This window comes from Ciconia boyciana, chromosome 26, assembly GCF_034638445.1.
Source record: "Ciconia boyciana chromosome 26, ASM3463844v1, whole genome shotgun sequence".
Lineage (NCBI taxonomy): Eukaryota > Metazoa > Chordata > Aves > Ciconiiformes > Ciconiidae > Ciconia > Ciconia boyciana.
In genome coordinates, this window is record NC_132959.1 from 316842 (window position 1) to 332269 (window position 15428).

The following is a 15428-nucleotide window of genomic DNA, read 5'->3' on the forward strand; positions in this document are numbered from 1 at the left end:
GCGTGACAGGGTCACCTGGGGAAGCTGGCACGTCCTGCGTCGCGGTACCACCGGGACGCTGCTCTGGGGCAGGAGCCCTGGGATCCCGCAACACCGGGGGGGTCCCCGAGTCCTGGGGAGAGCTGGCTCTGCAGAGGGGCACAAGATCCCGCTCCTGCCCGGAGGCTGTTTGTCCACAAGAGGGGAATATTTCTCCAGGATTGTAGCGACGGTGAGCCCCACTCCCAGCATCCCTGCGCCCGGGTGCAGGACCGCTCCTCCACGTGCTGCTTTTTTCCCAGGTTCTCACTTACCGGCTTCCTTTAATGTTTTACTGGCCCTGGTAATAAAAGCTGATGTCCGGATGCTGAATCATCCCGGGACACGTGCCCTCATCCCTGTGCTCTCCTCTGCTCTGAAGGACCGACGAGCTCCAGGTTAAACGGAGAGGGAGCGAATTCTCCAGCATCGTTGGGCTTGGCTCATTAATTCTCGTGCAAAGCGTTAGCTCGTTTTGGGGCACACACCAGCGGGTGGCTGCTGGGGCTGGGAAGACAGGACCCCCCAGCCTGGAACCAGTGACCACCAGCAAGGGCCGGCTCTCCCCATGCTCAGGGCTGAAGTCAAGCTGCCTGGCAGGGCCCTGGAGCCTGAGCTGCTGCTGCGATGCCGCATCGAGGCTCTGTGCGCCCGGCTCGTGCTTTGGCACCGATGTTTTGAGAGTCGCAAACCCCGTAAAGGCAGCTCAGCCCCAGCTCTGCGTTGTCCCGCTGGCCTGGCTAAGAGACAAAATTGACCTCCCAGGCTCTTCCGCCTGCCGCAGGGCAGGTCTGCGAACACCGTGAGAAAGCCGGTGTGCTGGGAGCGGCAGCAAGAAGCGGCTTTGAGAGGATTTGGTGGGGCTGCCCAACATCTCCCGTGCCACCCGTTCCATGCCGAGGCGTTGCCCTTCCCCTGGGTCTCACTTCGCCTGCTCAGGAGGAAGCTCTTATCAGCCAGGGTTGATAGGGATGAGCTCCAGCAGCCTCCGCGGTGTTTTTGCTGCCAGGAGCTGTGGGGACCCAAACTGGCTGCGGGGCTGTGGCCAGGCGGGGGACAGCAAGAGCCAGACCCCGAAATGGGGAGGGAAAGGGTGTAGGGGCATCCCAGGCAGCTGGCAGTGGGCCAGGAGGCAGCCGATCACCGTGGGGCAGCAGGGGCTGACCTATTAACCCCTCCCCAAAATTGGGGCTTATTAGCCTGGGTGGAGCAGCCGGCTGACAGGTTAGTCACAGCTAGGGGTGGGAGACCCATGGGGCAGAGGGACGGGGCCAGGAGCTTCCTTCTGTTTGCCCCATGAGTGAGTCGTAACTGGGGGCTTCCCGGCCCCGTCTGTCCCTTTCCTGGTGGCAGCTGGCCCGGGTGCCCCGTGGCTCAGCCCCACGTGGCAGGCGGAGGCGCGGGACTGTGGCAGGGCAGTGCTGGAGGGTAGGAGGAACTTGGATGAATTGAATTGCCCCACAGCTCCATCTGATATGCCAGAAAAAGAGAAAATTAGTCATGAAGTGCTGCTCCACCTGGAGAGGGAGAGCTAACGGAGCGGTTTAACCCTGTGGAGGGAAACCTGAGCCCCCACATTCAATGCTTTTGGGCAGGCGGAGCTGGGAGCTGGCCACTCTCTGGCCACCCCTGCGGAGAGATGCTGAGGGTGTCCCCGCAGTGATGGGTGCGTGAACGTGTGTCCATGGGAGCGGGCACGTCCTGGGCGATGTGACCAGGACCAGCTGGTGTCTGCGTGCCTGGGTGAGCCGGCCCAGTTCAGTCCTGGCTCTTTGGACTGGGAGGGTTGCTCTCGGAGGAGCAGGGAGCGCTCCCAGAGCCGTTTGTCACCAGGGACAGAGGAGCAGAACTCTGCTCCTGGCACGGCTGGTGTCGGGGCAGCGTGTTCCCTTCCGTGGGTCTGACGTGACAGCGCGGCCCTGGCTGCCATTGCCAGGGGCCAGAGCGCAGCCCTGCCTGCGCAGGAGCTGGGGCGCTTGCCAGCTTGCTGCTACTGCTGCTGCCTTCCATGGTGCACGCTGATGTGGGGCGAGCAATGCAAAAGGGTTGGGCAGGGCACGGCAGTGGCCCCAGCTCCTCTGTGGCTGCACCTGGCGGGTCCTGTTCACTGCATCGGGCCGTGCAGCCATGTTTGTCATCCTCACCTGGGGGTCCTGGACCCTCTCCACGCTGGGTACACGGCCACAACAGCTCTTGGCGGGGAATGGGGGAACTGGGGTGATGGGCAGGGGTAAATCACCCGAGGTGCTGATAGAGTGCGTTAGCAGGACAGCCTACGGTGCCCGTAAGCCTGCCCGTGGGCTCCCCTGTGCTTCCAGGGATTCATCCAGACCCTGCCTGACAAAAGAAAGAAATCAGCTCTTCCTTCAGTGCATTGCAGCGGGTTCTCAGAGCTGCCCCGTGCTGCATCTCCCTGTGCTGGTGCGGCCTTTCGCGTAGTCAGCGCTGCCAGCGCGATGTCTCCATCTCTCCTCTCTGGGGCCTGACGCCCTTGCAATGGCAGCAGAAGGCGAGGGGGACCTGGCGTTCCCCGGCTCCAGTCCCGCGGCGAGGAGACTTACGATGGTCTGGGTGCAAGACCAGTGGTAGGTACGGGCCAGGAGGAGAGCAAGGAGGAGCCGTGGGGGTGGGAGAGGGTGTGCTGCAGTGGGAGGTCTTGAAGCGGCTCCCTGTAAAGGCAAGGTGGGGAGGCTGGAGCTGCCTGAGGAGGAGGAGGGCTGGCGGCAGCACAGGTCGGGAGCAGCCGGGGTGGAGGCGGGTGGGCTGGGGGCTCTGTGGAGGACCCACCTCACCTTCCTGCAAGGCGAGGGTCTTTGTGGGGGGGGAGGATGGAGCGTGCGGCAGGAGCTCCCAGCAGCGGAACAAGTGGGGGCAGAGGAGACGGTGCTGATCCAGCTGGGGAGCACAGCCTGCCCCTCCGCCCCGTCCTGCACCCACACCTGCCTTGGCTGAGGGTGCCCCCGCTCACCCGCTCGGCTCCCTGGGACCCACCAGAGCTGGGGGGACGGGAGGGGCCATGGGGGCTGTTGGCATCCTGGGCTGGCTGCTGCCACCACTGCTGCTGCAGGTGGTGCCCCGGGCTGCAGGTGAGTGCAGGGACAGCACAAGGGTGGCAATGGGACGGCGTGGCTTGGGTGCTGGGGTGCCCTGGGACAGCGTCGGGAACCCGGCAGCAGCACCGGAGCTGGGGTGCCCGGGGAGGTGACGGGGTGCGGAGCACAGGGGCAGAGGCAGCACCCCGGGCAGGCAGGAGAGCTCTGGCAGGGACGCGCCCCCAAGCTGGCAGCTGCCCCCACCCTGCCCGTGCCCCCCAGGTGCCCGGCCCTGCAGCCCCAAGTACTTCGGCCGCGACACCATGGTGTGCGTCTGCAATGCCACGTACTGCGACACGCTGGACCCCGTGGTCCTGCCGGCCCTGGGCACCTACATCAAGTACGAGAGCAGCAAGGCCGGCAAGCGGCTGGAGCGCAGCGAGGGGAGCTTCCAGCACAGCCTGCGTGCCCCAGGTACCCGCTGCGGCCGGGTGGGCGGCGGGTGCCAGCACAGGACCCCTGGGCACCGCGAGCTGAGCCAGGGTCTCCTTCACAGGGCTCCTGCTGATGCTCAACGTCTCCACACTGTACCAGAACATGAAGGGCTTCGGTGGGTCCCTCCCCGATGCTGCTGCCCTGAACATCCTGGGGCTGTCGCAGCCAGCCCAGGACAACGTGCTGTGCTCCTACTTCTCTGAGAGCAGTGAGCAAAGAGGGCACCAGCAGCATGGGGCAGGTCGTGGGGTCCCCAGAGGCGGCTGTGCCCATCCCCGCTGCAGGGACACCCATCACCTGGGCGCCTGCTCCAGTGCCACTCGATGCCTTTCCTGCTCTGCAGGGATTGAGTACAACCTCATCTGGCTCCCTGTGGCTTGCAGTGACTTCCCTGTGAGCCCGTACAGCTACGACGACGTCCCCCACGACTATGATCTGAAGTACCTCAGGCTGGCAGAGGAGGACATGAAGATGAAGGTGGGAGGCTGAAGCTACTGCCCTTGGCACCTTGTCCCCTCTCCCGCCAGAGCTCCTGCACGTGCTGGGACCCCTGTGACCAGGCACTGCTGAGCCCCACGTACGGTGGCAGGGTGCGTGGGGACAGCCCGTGGGAGCTGGCACCTCTGTCAGGGCACGTCCTGGTGCATCCCATGGTTTTGGGGAGCTGAGCCGGTCCCTCTGCCCCCTCCTGCAGATCCCCCTCCTGCACCGAGCCTCAGCCATGAGCAGGCAGCCGCTGTCGCCGTACACCAGCCCTGGACCTCCCCAGCCTGGATGAAGAGCAATGGGGACGTCCGCAGGAAGGGCACACTGAAGGGGCAGGCGGAGGACAAGTGCCACAAGACATGGGCCAACCACTTCATCAAGTACCGTCCCCCCGGGGCCGGGATGCTTAGGGACCGTAGGGGACCGGGGCAGGCAGCGGGTGCAGGCGTGGCTGACGCTGCCCCCCCCTTCCCTGTGCCAGGTTCCTGGATGAATACACGAAACACAATGTGACCTTCTGGGCGGTGACGGCACAGAATGAGCCCCTCGCAGTGCTCCTCATGCCCCCCCCCAGTTGCCCACCATTGCCTTCACTGCCGCGCAGCAGTGGGACTCTGTGTCCGTGACCTGGGCCCACCGCACCTGGCTCATCATCCTGGGCGACCAGCGCACCCGCCTCCCACACCGGGCCAAAGCGGTGAAGAGCAAAGCCAGCCACCCTGCCCGGCTCCTTCCTCTCCCTCTGCTCTGTGTCCCACCCAAGCCTTGGGTTTTAGCTGAAAACTAAGCCGCTGCCGCCGCTCCCAGCCCTAGACAGAGCAGGAGGCAAACCGGGTCTGCCGGAGAGGGAGCCGGAGTGGGCTAATTTGGTAGCAACCACCTCTGCATGTGCCTGGCTGAAGCGGGGACAGGAGGTGGCATCCGCATCCCGGATTCCCGCAGTGCGGCACGCAGAGGCGCTGCTGGCGTGCCAGCACCTTCTCAGAATCACAGAATCGTAGAGGTTGGAAAAGACCTTTAAGATCATCGAGTCCAACCGTAAACCTAACACTGCCAAGGCCACCACTGCACCATGTCCCTACGCACCTCATCCAAACGGCTTTTAAACACCTCCAGGGATGGGGACTCAACCCCTTCCCTGGGCAGCCTGTTCCAGTGCTGGACAACCCTTTCCATGAAGTAAAATTTCCTAATATCCAATCTAAACCTCCCCTGGCGCAACTTGAGGCCATTTCCTCTCGTCCTATCACTTGTGACCTGGGAGAAGAGACCGACCCCACCTCTCTCCACCCTCCTGTCAGGGCGTTGTAGAGAGCGATGAGGTCTCCCCTCAGCCTCCTTCTCTCCAGGCTGAACAACCCCAGGTCCCTCAGCCGCTCCCCATCAGCCTTGTGCTCCAGACCCTTCCCCAGCTCCGTTGCCCTTCTCTGGACACGCTCCAGCCCCTCAATGTCTCTCTTGTAGCGAGGGGCCCAACACTGAACACAGCATTCGAGGTGCAGCCTCACCAGTGTCGAGTACAGGGCACGATCACTGCCCTAGCCCTGCTGGCCACACTATTTTTGATACAAGCCAGGATGCCATTGGCTTTCTTGGCCACCTGGGCACACTGCCGGCTCATATTCAGCCGGCTGTTGACCAACACCCCCAGGTCCTTTTCCACCAGGCAGCTTCCCAGCCACTCTTCCCCAAGCCTGTAGCGTTGCATGGTGTTGCTGTGGCCCAAGCGCAGGACCCGGCACTTGGCCTTGTTGAACGCCATACAATTGGCCTTGGCCCATCGATCCAGCCTGTCCAGGTCCCTCTGCAGAGCTTCCTACCCTCGAGCAGATCGATGCTCCCGCACAACCTGGTGTCATCTGCAAACTGACTGAGGGTGCACTCGATCCCTTTGTCCAGATCGTTGATAAAGATATTAAACAGGACTGGCCCCAGCACCGAGCCCTGGGGACACCGCTTGTGACCGGCCACCAACTGGAGTAAACTCCATTCCCCACCACGCTTTGGGCCCGGCCATCCAGCCAGTTCTTTACCCAGCGAAGAGGACACCCGTCCCAGCCATGAGCAGCCAGTTTCTCCAGGAGAAAGCTGTGGGAAACAGCGTCAAAGGCTTTACTGAAGTCTGGATAGACAACATCCACAGCCTTTCCCTCATCCCCTACGCAGGTCACCTGGTCGTAGAAGGAGATCAGGTTGGTCAAGCAGGACCTGCCTTTCCTGAACCCATGCTGGCTGGGCTTGATCCCTTGGTTATCCTCTACATGCCGTGTGATGGCACTCAGGATGATCTGCTCCATCAGCTTCCCCGGTACCGAGGTCAGGCTGACGGGCCTGTAGTTCCCCGGGTCCTCCTTCCGGCCCTTCTTGAAGATGGGCGTCACATTTGCTAACCTCCAGTCAGCACGGACCTCCCCAGTTAGCCAGGACTGCTGGTAAATGATGGAAAGGGGCTTGGTGAGCACATCTGCCAGTCCCTTCAGTACTCTCGGGTGGATCTCATCAGGCCCCATAGACTTGTGGGTGTCTAAGTGGTGCAGCAGGTCACTAACCATTTCCCCCTGCATTATGGGGGCTCCATTCTGGTCCCCGTCCCTCTCTTCCAACTCTGGGGGCTGGGTACCCAGAGAACAATTGGCCCTGCTATTAAAGACTGAGGCAAAGAAGGCGTTAAGCACCTCAGCCTTTTCCTCAGCCTTGGTCACTGTGATCCCTCCCCCGTCTGCTAGGGGCTGGAGATTCTCCTTAGCTCTCCTTTTGCTGATAATGTATTTGAAGAAGTATTTTTTGTTGTCTTTTACGGCAGTAGCCAGATTGAGCTCTAGCTCAGCTTTGGCCCTTCTAATTTTCTCCCTGCACAACCTCGCTACACCTTTGTAGTCCTCCTGAGTTGCCTGCCCCTTCTTCCGGAGGTTGTGGACTCTCCTCTTTTTCCTGAGTTCGAGCCAGAGCTCTCCAGTCAGCCAGGCCGGTCTTCTTCCCCGCCAGCTCGTCTTTCGGCACCTGGGGACAGCCTGCTCTTGTGCCTTTAGGACTTCCTCCTGAAAGAATGTCCAGCCTTCCTGGACCCCTCGGCCCTTTAGGGCTGCCTCCCAGGGGACTCTCTCGACCCGTCTCCTAAACAGGCCAAAGTCTGCCCTCCGGAAGTCTAAGGTGGCAGCTCTGCTGACCCCCCTCGCCGCTTCTCCAAGTATCAAAAACTCTCTCATTTTGTGATCACTCAGCCCAAGACGGCCTCCAGCCATCACATGGCTCACAAGCCCTTCTCTGTTCGTGAACAAGAGGTCCAGCGGGGCCCTTCCCGAGTTGGCTCCCTCACCAGCGGTGTCAGGAAGGTCTCTGCCACACGCTCCAGGAACCTCCTAGACTGTTTCCTCTCTGCTGTGTTGTATTTCCAGCAGACATCCGGTAAATTGAAGTCCCCCACAAGAACAAGGGCTAGCGATCGTGAGGCTTCTCCCAGCTGCTTATAGAATAGTTTGTCAGTCTCCTCATCCTGGTGGCCTGTAACAGGCTCCCACCACAATATCTGCCTTGGTGGCCTTCCCCCTGATTCTTACCCACAGACACTCCACCCTCTCGTCACCATCATCGAGCTCTAAACTAAACTCAAAACTCTCCAGGCAGAGTTTTGGCTGATTTGGCTTACCCTTCGCAATGCTGAAGAGCTGTTTGTGGGAATTACCTTAAACGAAACGGAAAGAAAATAAAACGTGCTCCTGCCCCTGCCTCGAGCGAGGCCGGAGCTGCAGGGGATGGTGCAGCACGTCCCTCCCTCGCCTCAAACCGCCCGGAACCAGGCAGGGCCATGGTGCAAGACCACCCCAGGGCGGGATGCGGAGGGAGGACCAGGCAGCGGCGGGGGCCACGTGGGGGGCGAGGAGCCCACCGAGGGGCACATCCGCCCCCACACACCAATTGCCCTGCACCCAGCAGGGTGCCCGAGCTACGTCGGGGTGCTGCTCGTGGCTTGCTGCCTGGGGTGCGGGTGCTGAAGGGAGGGGGCTGCAGGCGCGGGTGCCTGCGGTGCCTGCAGGAGGGGACAAGAGGGGAGGCAGGCAGCCCTAGGAGACCCCGCTGGCATGTGGGGTCCATGTGTCCATCCCCACAGGGCTCAGGGCGCTGGTGGCCCTGGTGCGAGGCGTCTCCTCTGCTCCCCCCAGGTCCCGGGCAATGCCACCGCTGCTTGCTGTGTCGCCAGCCTGGGGGTTCACTGGTACCTGGACGGCATCGTCCTGGCCAGCGGCAGCCTGGGGGCCACCCACAAGCTCTTCCCTGACCATTTTCTCCTCTACGTGGAGGCCTGCGGCGGCTTCCTCACCCTCCGGTTCTCCGTGTCCCTGGGCTGCTGGGAGCGAAGGGACCACTACAGCCACAGCATCCTGACGGTACGGCCCCCCCGGCACTGCCCTACCAGGGCTGGGGGCCTGGCTCAGCCCCGCTCAGCCCCTTCCCTGCCTGCTCAGGTCCTGAACCGCTTTGTGGCCAGCTGGACCGACTGGAACCTGGCCCTGGACCTGGAGGGGGGCCCCAACTGGGTCAAGAACTATGTGGACAGCCCTGTCATTGTGGACAGCAGCAAAGACATCTTCTACAAGCATCTTCTACCACCTGGGGCACTTCAGGTGGGTCAGGGCTGGGGAGCCTCAGGTGCTGCCACCAGCCCGAGACCAGGGCATGATCCCTCTCTGCTCCTCTCCCTGCAGCAAGTTCATCCCCGAGGGCTGCCGGCGTGCGGCCTCATCTGTCAGCTGGAGCACGTGGCTGTCCTGCACCCCATCCTGGTGGTCCTCAACAGGTCAGCAGGGCAGTCCGGGCAGGGGGACACGGGGGGATGCTCGGCCCCTCTCCCCCCCCCACGGTTTGGCTGGGATGTGCCGTTTGGGACCCGGAACACTGCCGTTGGTTTCACCAAGACCGTGGCTCCAGCCAGACCTACCTGTGGCACCAGCAGTGATGGCCAGGGCAGTGCTGGGGATGGTGCCGAGTGGCTGGGGGTCTCCGGGGGCCAGCTCTTCCCCCACCCTTTCCAGCATCCTTCAATGGTGGAAGCGGGTGGTGACCCACTGCTGGGGGTGCAGCAGGGACCAGGGGTCCTGTCCCTGCGCAAGGGGCTCCGTCTGCTCCTGGCACTGGGGTCTCGCCAGGGCTGCTGCTGCTGCTGACGCTTCCCAGCCTCCTCCCTCCCTCCCCAGCCCCCTGAAAGCTCCTGCTGCACGGTCTCCTGGACCATGCTTCCACACGTGGCTCCCTTGAAACCTTCGCGTGTGTCTCGGGCGCCAAGTAAAGCCGTGACGCGCTCCCTCCGGTATGCGCCGTCCCCGTCAGTGTTTCCTCTACTCTCTCGGAAATTGCTCGGTTTTCCTCAGAGAAGCAGCGAAGGGCAAAGGGTGCCCCGGAGGGCTCCATCCCCGTGGCCCGCGTGTGGCTGCCTTGTTTATCGCTGCAGCTGGAGCCTCAGCCGCTCGCCAGCTCTTGATTCGTTTCATATGTGCCGTTGGTTTCCCCAGCCTACTTTTTTTTTTTTTTTTTTAAATCAAAATGTCCTGTTGCACCAGGGCAGACACTGTAAAAAGGACGAATAAATTATATCAGTGTCCCCATCCACCAAACCTCGCAGACAAATTAGGTTGATGCCATCTCTTCCAGAGCTCACACCGCTGGCCGCATCCAGCCACCCTCCACCGGTGTGGCCTCCGGACAAACTCCCCTCTATTCCGGCCGTGGCCGACATCGAGCTGGCAGCCCGCAATTACCTGGCCATCCTGTTTGCTCTCTTTAAATACCAGTTACAGTATTTGCTTGCTCCAGCCTTTGGGAACATTACCAGCATCTTTGAAGTCTTGGAATGAGAAAGCCAGAGCACTCCTTGGCAAACTCCCCTTGTGTGTGAGCTGTGGAGCTGCTGATGTTGGGGAAAAAGAAAAAAAAAAAGAGGTTTAACAGCTGTTTTCTTGGAGTGCAGCATGAAGGTGGCAGCAGGCTCCGTCTCAGCCCTGCTCACGGAGCACATCTGCCCATCCTGCGCTTTTATCGATGTTCCTGGGTAGCGCTGGCCCAAACGGCAGCTGGGCTGCCTGCGCTTCTCAAGGTACATCAAAGCTCTGCTGCGCAGGGAAGGGGCGTACGGGGCCCCGCACCCCCAGATGTTCAGCAGCACTCAGGGACGCGTGTACAGGAGAACGCCTCGGCACGGCCCCTCCGGGCGGGCTCCGCGCTCCCTGACCATCTGGAAACGCATCTGCTGCAGGGCTGGTACCTTCCCTCCATGCTGAAAAGCTGACGGGGAAACTGAGGGATGCAACATCCCCGGCAGCGGGTGTGAGGGGCTGGGGCGAGGAATCGCTCCCATCGTCCCCGCCGGCTGCAGCCTGTGCCGGGGGTCCTTGCTCTACCGCAGCGGGATGAGCGGTCCCTGGTTGAGGGGCTGCAGTCCCCAGGCGAGGGCCTGCCTCCCCGGCCACCCACACGAGCAGCCGCCTCTCCCGTGGCTCTGCCCCACTCCTGTTTCTCCCGATGGGCCGGTGCCTGCAGTTAGGAAGGATCCCAAATTAGAAGGTGCGGAGCCCAGGCTTGTTTTGCAGATGATAAACTGCTGCAGCCTGCTCCACCCAGCCTGGCTGCGGGCGTGGGGCTCAGGTGTGTGGGGCACGGCCCCACGGCAGGGGTGAGTGGGGCCTCGGCGGGCAGCACCTACAGCCCCCGCTGCGCCCATCGCCTTCTCAGCCGGGTGACGAGGAGCAGGGTGCAGCGTTTTAGGATGGGAGGAAATGGCCTCAAGTTGTGCCAGGGGAGGTTTAGACTGGGTATTAGGAAATTTTACTTCACGGAAAGGGTTGTCCAGCACTGGAACAGGCTGCCCAGGGAAGGGGTTGAGTCCCCATCCCTGGAGGTGTTTAAAAGCCGTTTGGATGAGGTGCTTAGGGACATGGTGCAGTGGTGGCCTTGGCAGTGTTAGGTTTACGGTTGGACTCGATGATCTTAAAGGTCTTTTCCAACCTCTACGATTCTGTGATTCTGTGTGATTCTGTGCAGTCGTCCCTGCCGTGGCTGGCTGCCCGCAGGGTTGTCCACGGCCCCGGCAGCGTCTCTGCCCACGCCAGGAAAGTTGCTGGTGCAGCCACAAGTAGGGCACGGGTTGCGGCTGCGGCACTGGCGGCAGACAGCTCTTGCCTGTGCCTGCGGCAAAGCTGAGCCGCTGCCGGGTGGGACTCGAGGCCGAGCAGCCGCAGAAGCCCAGCAGGGACGCCCGGGAGGGCACAGCCGGCCCTACCCCTGCCCCAGGGTGTCCCGAGGAGACAAGGCTGCTTTCGTGGGGCGTCTTGCAAGGGGCGTGCAGCGCTGGGGCTGGGCGGAGGTGGCTGCAGGGGGTTCTGTCGGGCGTGATGGAGACACTTGGGGGGCTGGTTGGCATCCCGCTCGCCCCCGCCCCGGCCCCCAGCTTCCCTCTGGCCACTGGGACAGGTTTCAGGAGAGCTTTGCAAATGCTGCGGTGAATGTTGAAAGCTCTCATTGGAGCGAGGTTGCAAAATCATCCCCGGGGCTCCTCTTCAAATGCACAGAGTCCCATGAGCTGTCCTCTCCCGGACTCACCTTTCCTGCTCCGCCAGACGCTGTCACCTCCTACCACGCACAGCCAGAAAGCAGGTCCTGCCACCCCTCTGCCCCGCGCCCAGCAGAGACGCAGCAGGAGGGTTTTCTGGCAGCAGGTGAGTACCCCGGGTCCGGAGCGGCTTCATCAGCCGGTGGGGACAGGGATGGCCCCAGACAGCAGGACTACGCCGGGGCCATGCCCATGGCGCTGGGCATCGCCCCCAGGCAGGGAGCGGGAGGTGATGCGTGGGGGACAGCCTGCCTGGCCCTCGTCCCCATCCCGCACAGTCTCAGGGAGCAGCGAGCTGGCGCTGTCCCACCCTTGCCTCCCCCTGCCCGGGGGCAGCAGCCTGGCACTGGGGTCCCGAGGCGCAGAGGTGGCTCCTCCCGTGCCCTCGTCGAGAAGCTCCTTGCCCAGCGTCACGGAAGGGACAGGGCAGGGTGGGAGCAGAGAGCAGGGAAATGCGGGACTCCTCTGCGCCGGGGGCTCGAGCCCCAAACCCCTCTGGCTGGGCGAGCCCCGGCTGCCATGCTCATGGGGTTGGGAGCGTGGAGCTGTTTGTTCCCAGCCGCGGCTGGGGAGGCACCGGGGATGCGTGGACTGGCACGGCATGGCACGGCACGGCATGGCACAGCTGTGGGACGAGCAAGGAGGGAGAAGGAGTGGGAGGGAGGCAATGGGAGTGAACTGCGCTGCCGGGTACAGCCAGCGTGGGCGGCTGGGAACGCCAGGCTGGTGGGTGCGGGGCGGCACTCGCCCGGGGGGCTGCAGCCCTGGCCACGATGAGGCCAGAGGTGTCCGTGGGCACTGGCGGGGCGGGAGGGAAGGCGAGCGCTGGGCTGGGGCTGTGGGGAGCAGGCAGGGGGGCAGGGGCTCAGCCCTGGCAGGGGGTGCTGGTGCTCCCCGAGGCTCCTGGGCAGGGGGATGGTGGGGCTGTCCCTGCCCTGGGTCTCTGTCCCCGTGCGGGGCTGGGACAGGGCAAGAGGAGCTGGTTGCTGACACCCGCCGCCCCGTTCCCAGCCCTGGTGCTTGCCGTCAGCGTCCATCCGAGCCGTGCTGCAGCAGATGTGCCATGGGGCCTGGGTGTGCTGGCGTCCTGGGCTGGCTCCTGCTGGTGCAGGCAGCGTTGCGGGCAGCAGGTAGGTGCCGGCGCCGTGTCCCCAAGCAGAGGGGTGCGGAGGTCAGCGGTTTGGGGCGGCAAAGCCATGGGTTCGGTGTCCGTGGTGGGTTGAAGCGGTGAGCTGGGCTCCTGCCACAGCCCTCTGTGCCTGCCCAGTCTCCCCTCCTGCCGCAGGTGGCCGTCCCTGTGATGCCAGGGACTTTGGTCATGGCTCGCTGGTGTGCGCCTGCAACGCCACGTACTGCGACACGCTGGACCCCGTGGTCCTGCCGGCCCCAGGCACCTATGTCAAGTACGAGAGCAGCAAGGCTGGCAAGCGGCTGGAGCGCAGCGAGGGGAGCTTCCAGCGCAACACCAAGACCCCAGGTACCCACTGTGGCTGGACGCTTGCCTGCGCACCGGGGAACAGAGTCCGTCCCTGTGCGGCGGCTGCGACGATGTTTGTCCCCCGCAGATTTCCATCTCACTCTGGACACGGCGCAGCGGTACCAGAAGGTGAAGGGCTTTGGTGGCTCCGTCACAGACTCAGCTGCCATCAACATCCAGTCCCTGTCCAAGGATGCCCAGAACCACCTGCTCCGCTCCTATTTCTCCGAGGAAGGTGAGCCTGGGGCAGGGCGATGCTGCTGGGTGGCGGGGCCAGTCTGTCCGGCCTTCCCTGCTCGGGATCTGGCTGCTGAGACTCGTGCCAAGGGGCTGGGAGGCTGCTGGAAGCTGGGAGGCTGCACCCCCTGAATACACCCCAGGGATGCCCATCACAGCCCCCCCCGTCCCCAGGCATCGAGTACAACCTCGTGCGCGTCCCCATGGCCAGCACCGACTTCTCTGTCCGCCTGTACACCTATGCTGACGTGGAGGGCGACTTCGAGCTGAAGCACTTCAACCTGACGGAGGAGGACACACGGATGAAGGCGAGTCCCGCAGGGCGAGCCCGAGGCGCCGGGGCTGCAGCCTGGGTCGGATGGGACAGGACGGGCTGGGGAAGGGGCGCACCTTCCCGCTGATGGGGAGGGAGAGGACTCGTCCTGCTGCCTGCAATGCCGGCATCAGGGCAGACCCAGAGAGCTCACTGCCATCCCGGTTCTCCCCAGATCCCCATCCTCCGGGCAGCTCAGGCGGTGGCCAAGCGGCCACTGTCGCTGTACGCCAGCCCCTGGACCTCCCCGGTGTGGATGAAGACGAACGGTGCGATGACAGGGAGGGGGACGCTGAAGGGCAGCCCCGGGGACAAGTACCACCAGGCCTGGGCCAAGTATTTCATCCGGTGAGGGTCCGCGGGAGCGCAGTGGGCGCCAGGGTCACCATGCCCAGGGCTGGGGCTACGGTGATGGGGCCATTCACCATCTGCCCCCATGCCCAGGTTCCTGGACGAATACGCCAAGCACAATCTGACTTTCTGGGCAGTGACTGCGGGGAATGAGCCCACGGCCGGCGAGATCGTCTTCTACCCCTTCCAGTGCCTGGGCTTCTCCCCCGAGCACCAGCGGGACTTCATCGCCCGGGACCTGGGCCCCGCGCTGGCCAACAGCTCCCACCACGATGTCCGGCTTATCATCCTGGATGACCAGAGGGTGATGCTGCCCTACTGGGCCCAGGTGGTGAGTCCCCACGCTGGCTCTCTTGGCCCCACGGTGGCTCTCCCAGCCCTGGGCACTGGTGACTCCTTTCTCCTGCCAGGTTCTCAAAGACCCTGTGGCCGCCAGCTACATCAGCGGCATCGGCATCCACTGGTACCTGGACTTCCTGGCGCCCATCGACCTCACGCTCTCCATCACCCACCACCTCTTCCCGGACTATTTCCTCCTCTCCACGGAGGCCTCCACCGGCTCCTTCTTCTGGGAGCCCAGGGTGGTGCTGGGCGGCTGGGAGCGCGGGAGCAAGTACAGCCACAGCATCCTGTCGGTAGGGCTCGGCGGGGGCTGCTGAGGTGCCGGCCACCCCCTGCACCCGCCCGCAGCTCAGCACCATCACCTGCCCCACAGAACCTCAACAACTACGTGACGGGCTGGACCGACTGGAACCTGGCCCTGGACCTGGAGGGGGGCCCCAACTGGAGCAAGAACTACGTGGACAGCCCCATCATCGTGGACAGCAGCAAGGACATCTTCTACAAGCAGCCCATGTTCTACCACATGGGGCACTTCAGGTGGGTCGGGGCCGGGGCTGGCCGGCAAGAGGCTGCCGGCTCCAGCCACCATCCCGGGCACCACGCTCAGGCCCTGCTTGTCTCTGCAGCAAGTTCATCCCCGAGGGCTCACAGCGCGTGGGGCTGGCCGTCTCCAAGAAGTGCCGGCGGTGTAACCTAGAGCACTCGGCTTTCCTGCGCCCCGACGGCACCGTCGTCCTGGTGGTCCTGAACCGGTGAGTGGCTCAGCCCCGCGCTCCGGCTCGAAGCCCGGCTGCCCCCGCTGACCTGTATCCCCTCTCGCGTCCCCACAGCTCCCCCATGGACGTGTCCTTCGGGATCTCCGACCCACGGGTCGGCTTCATTGAGGCCACGGCTCCCAGTGACTCCATCCAGACTTTCTTGTGGAAGCAGCCAGCCTAGCACGGCCACGGCTGGTGGAGGAGGGAGGTGCCGGCGCCGGCAGCACGGTGCTGGTGGAGGGCTTGGGGACGGGCCCCTGCGCAGCGCCGGGGCTGCGGCACAGCCCCTGCAGCCCCGCGACACCCCAGGGGACCTGTT

General features: G+C 63.7%; 1 protein-coding gene and 1 pseudogene across 2 annotated transcripts; both read left to right on the forward strand.

Annotated features, from left to right (window-relative positions):
• The first annotated feature begins 2846 nt into the window (after window positions 1-2846).
• Window positions 2847-8985, forward strand: LOC140644002 (lysosomal acid glucosylceramidase-like; annotated as a pseudogene).
• A 2057-nt stretch (window positions 8986-11042) lies between these two features.
• Window positions 11043-15366, forward strand: LOC140644272 (lysosomal acid glucosylceramidase-like). Of its 2 annotated transcripts, XM_072846926.1 has the most exons (11): window positions 11043-11737; window positions 12643-12761; window positions 12917-13108; window positions 13197-13343; window positions 13520-13653; window positions 13834-14006; window positions 14103-14340; window positions 14420-14644; window positions 14725-14888; window positions 14978-15103; window positions 15182-15366. In XM_072846926.1, the coding sequence occupies exons 2-11, from the start codon at window positions 12695-12697 to the stop codon at window positions 15288-15290; spliced, it is 1575 nt and encodes a 524-aa protein (XP_072703027.1). In that variant the 5' UTR covers window positions 11043-11737; window positions 12643-12694; the 3' UTR covers window positions 15291-15366. The 2 variants fall into 2 exon arrangements, with proteins under 2 accessions (XP_072703027.1, XP_072703028.1); XM_072846927.1 differs by lacking the exon at window positions 11043-11737 and having other exon boundaries at window positions 12532-12761.
• Window positions 15367-15428: the final 62 nt, after the last annotated feature.

Coding starts and splice junctions, on each gene's coding strand:
- LOC140644272 (XM_072846926.1), top strand. CDS start 12,695: ATGGGGCCTGGGTGTGCTGGCGTCCTGGGCTGGCTCCTGCTGGTGCAG. Junction 12,762..12,916: donor GGCAGCGTTGCGGGCAGCAG/GTAGGTGCCGGC, acceptor CTCCTGCCGCAG/GTGGCCGTCCCTGTGATGCC. Junction 13,109..13,196: donor GCGCAACACCAAGACCCCAG/GTACCCACTGTG, acceptor TGTCCCCCGCAG/ATTTCCATCTCACTCTGGAC.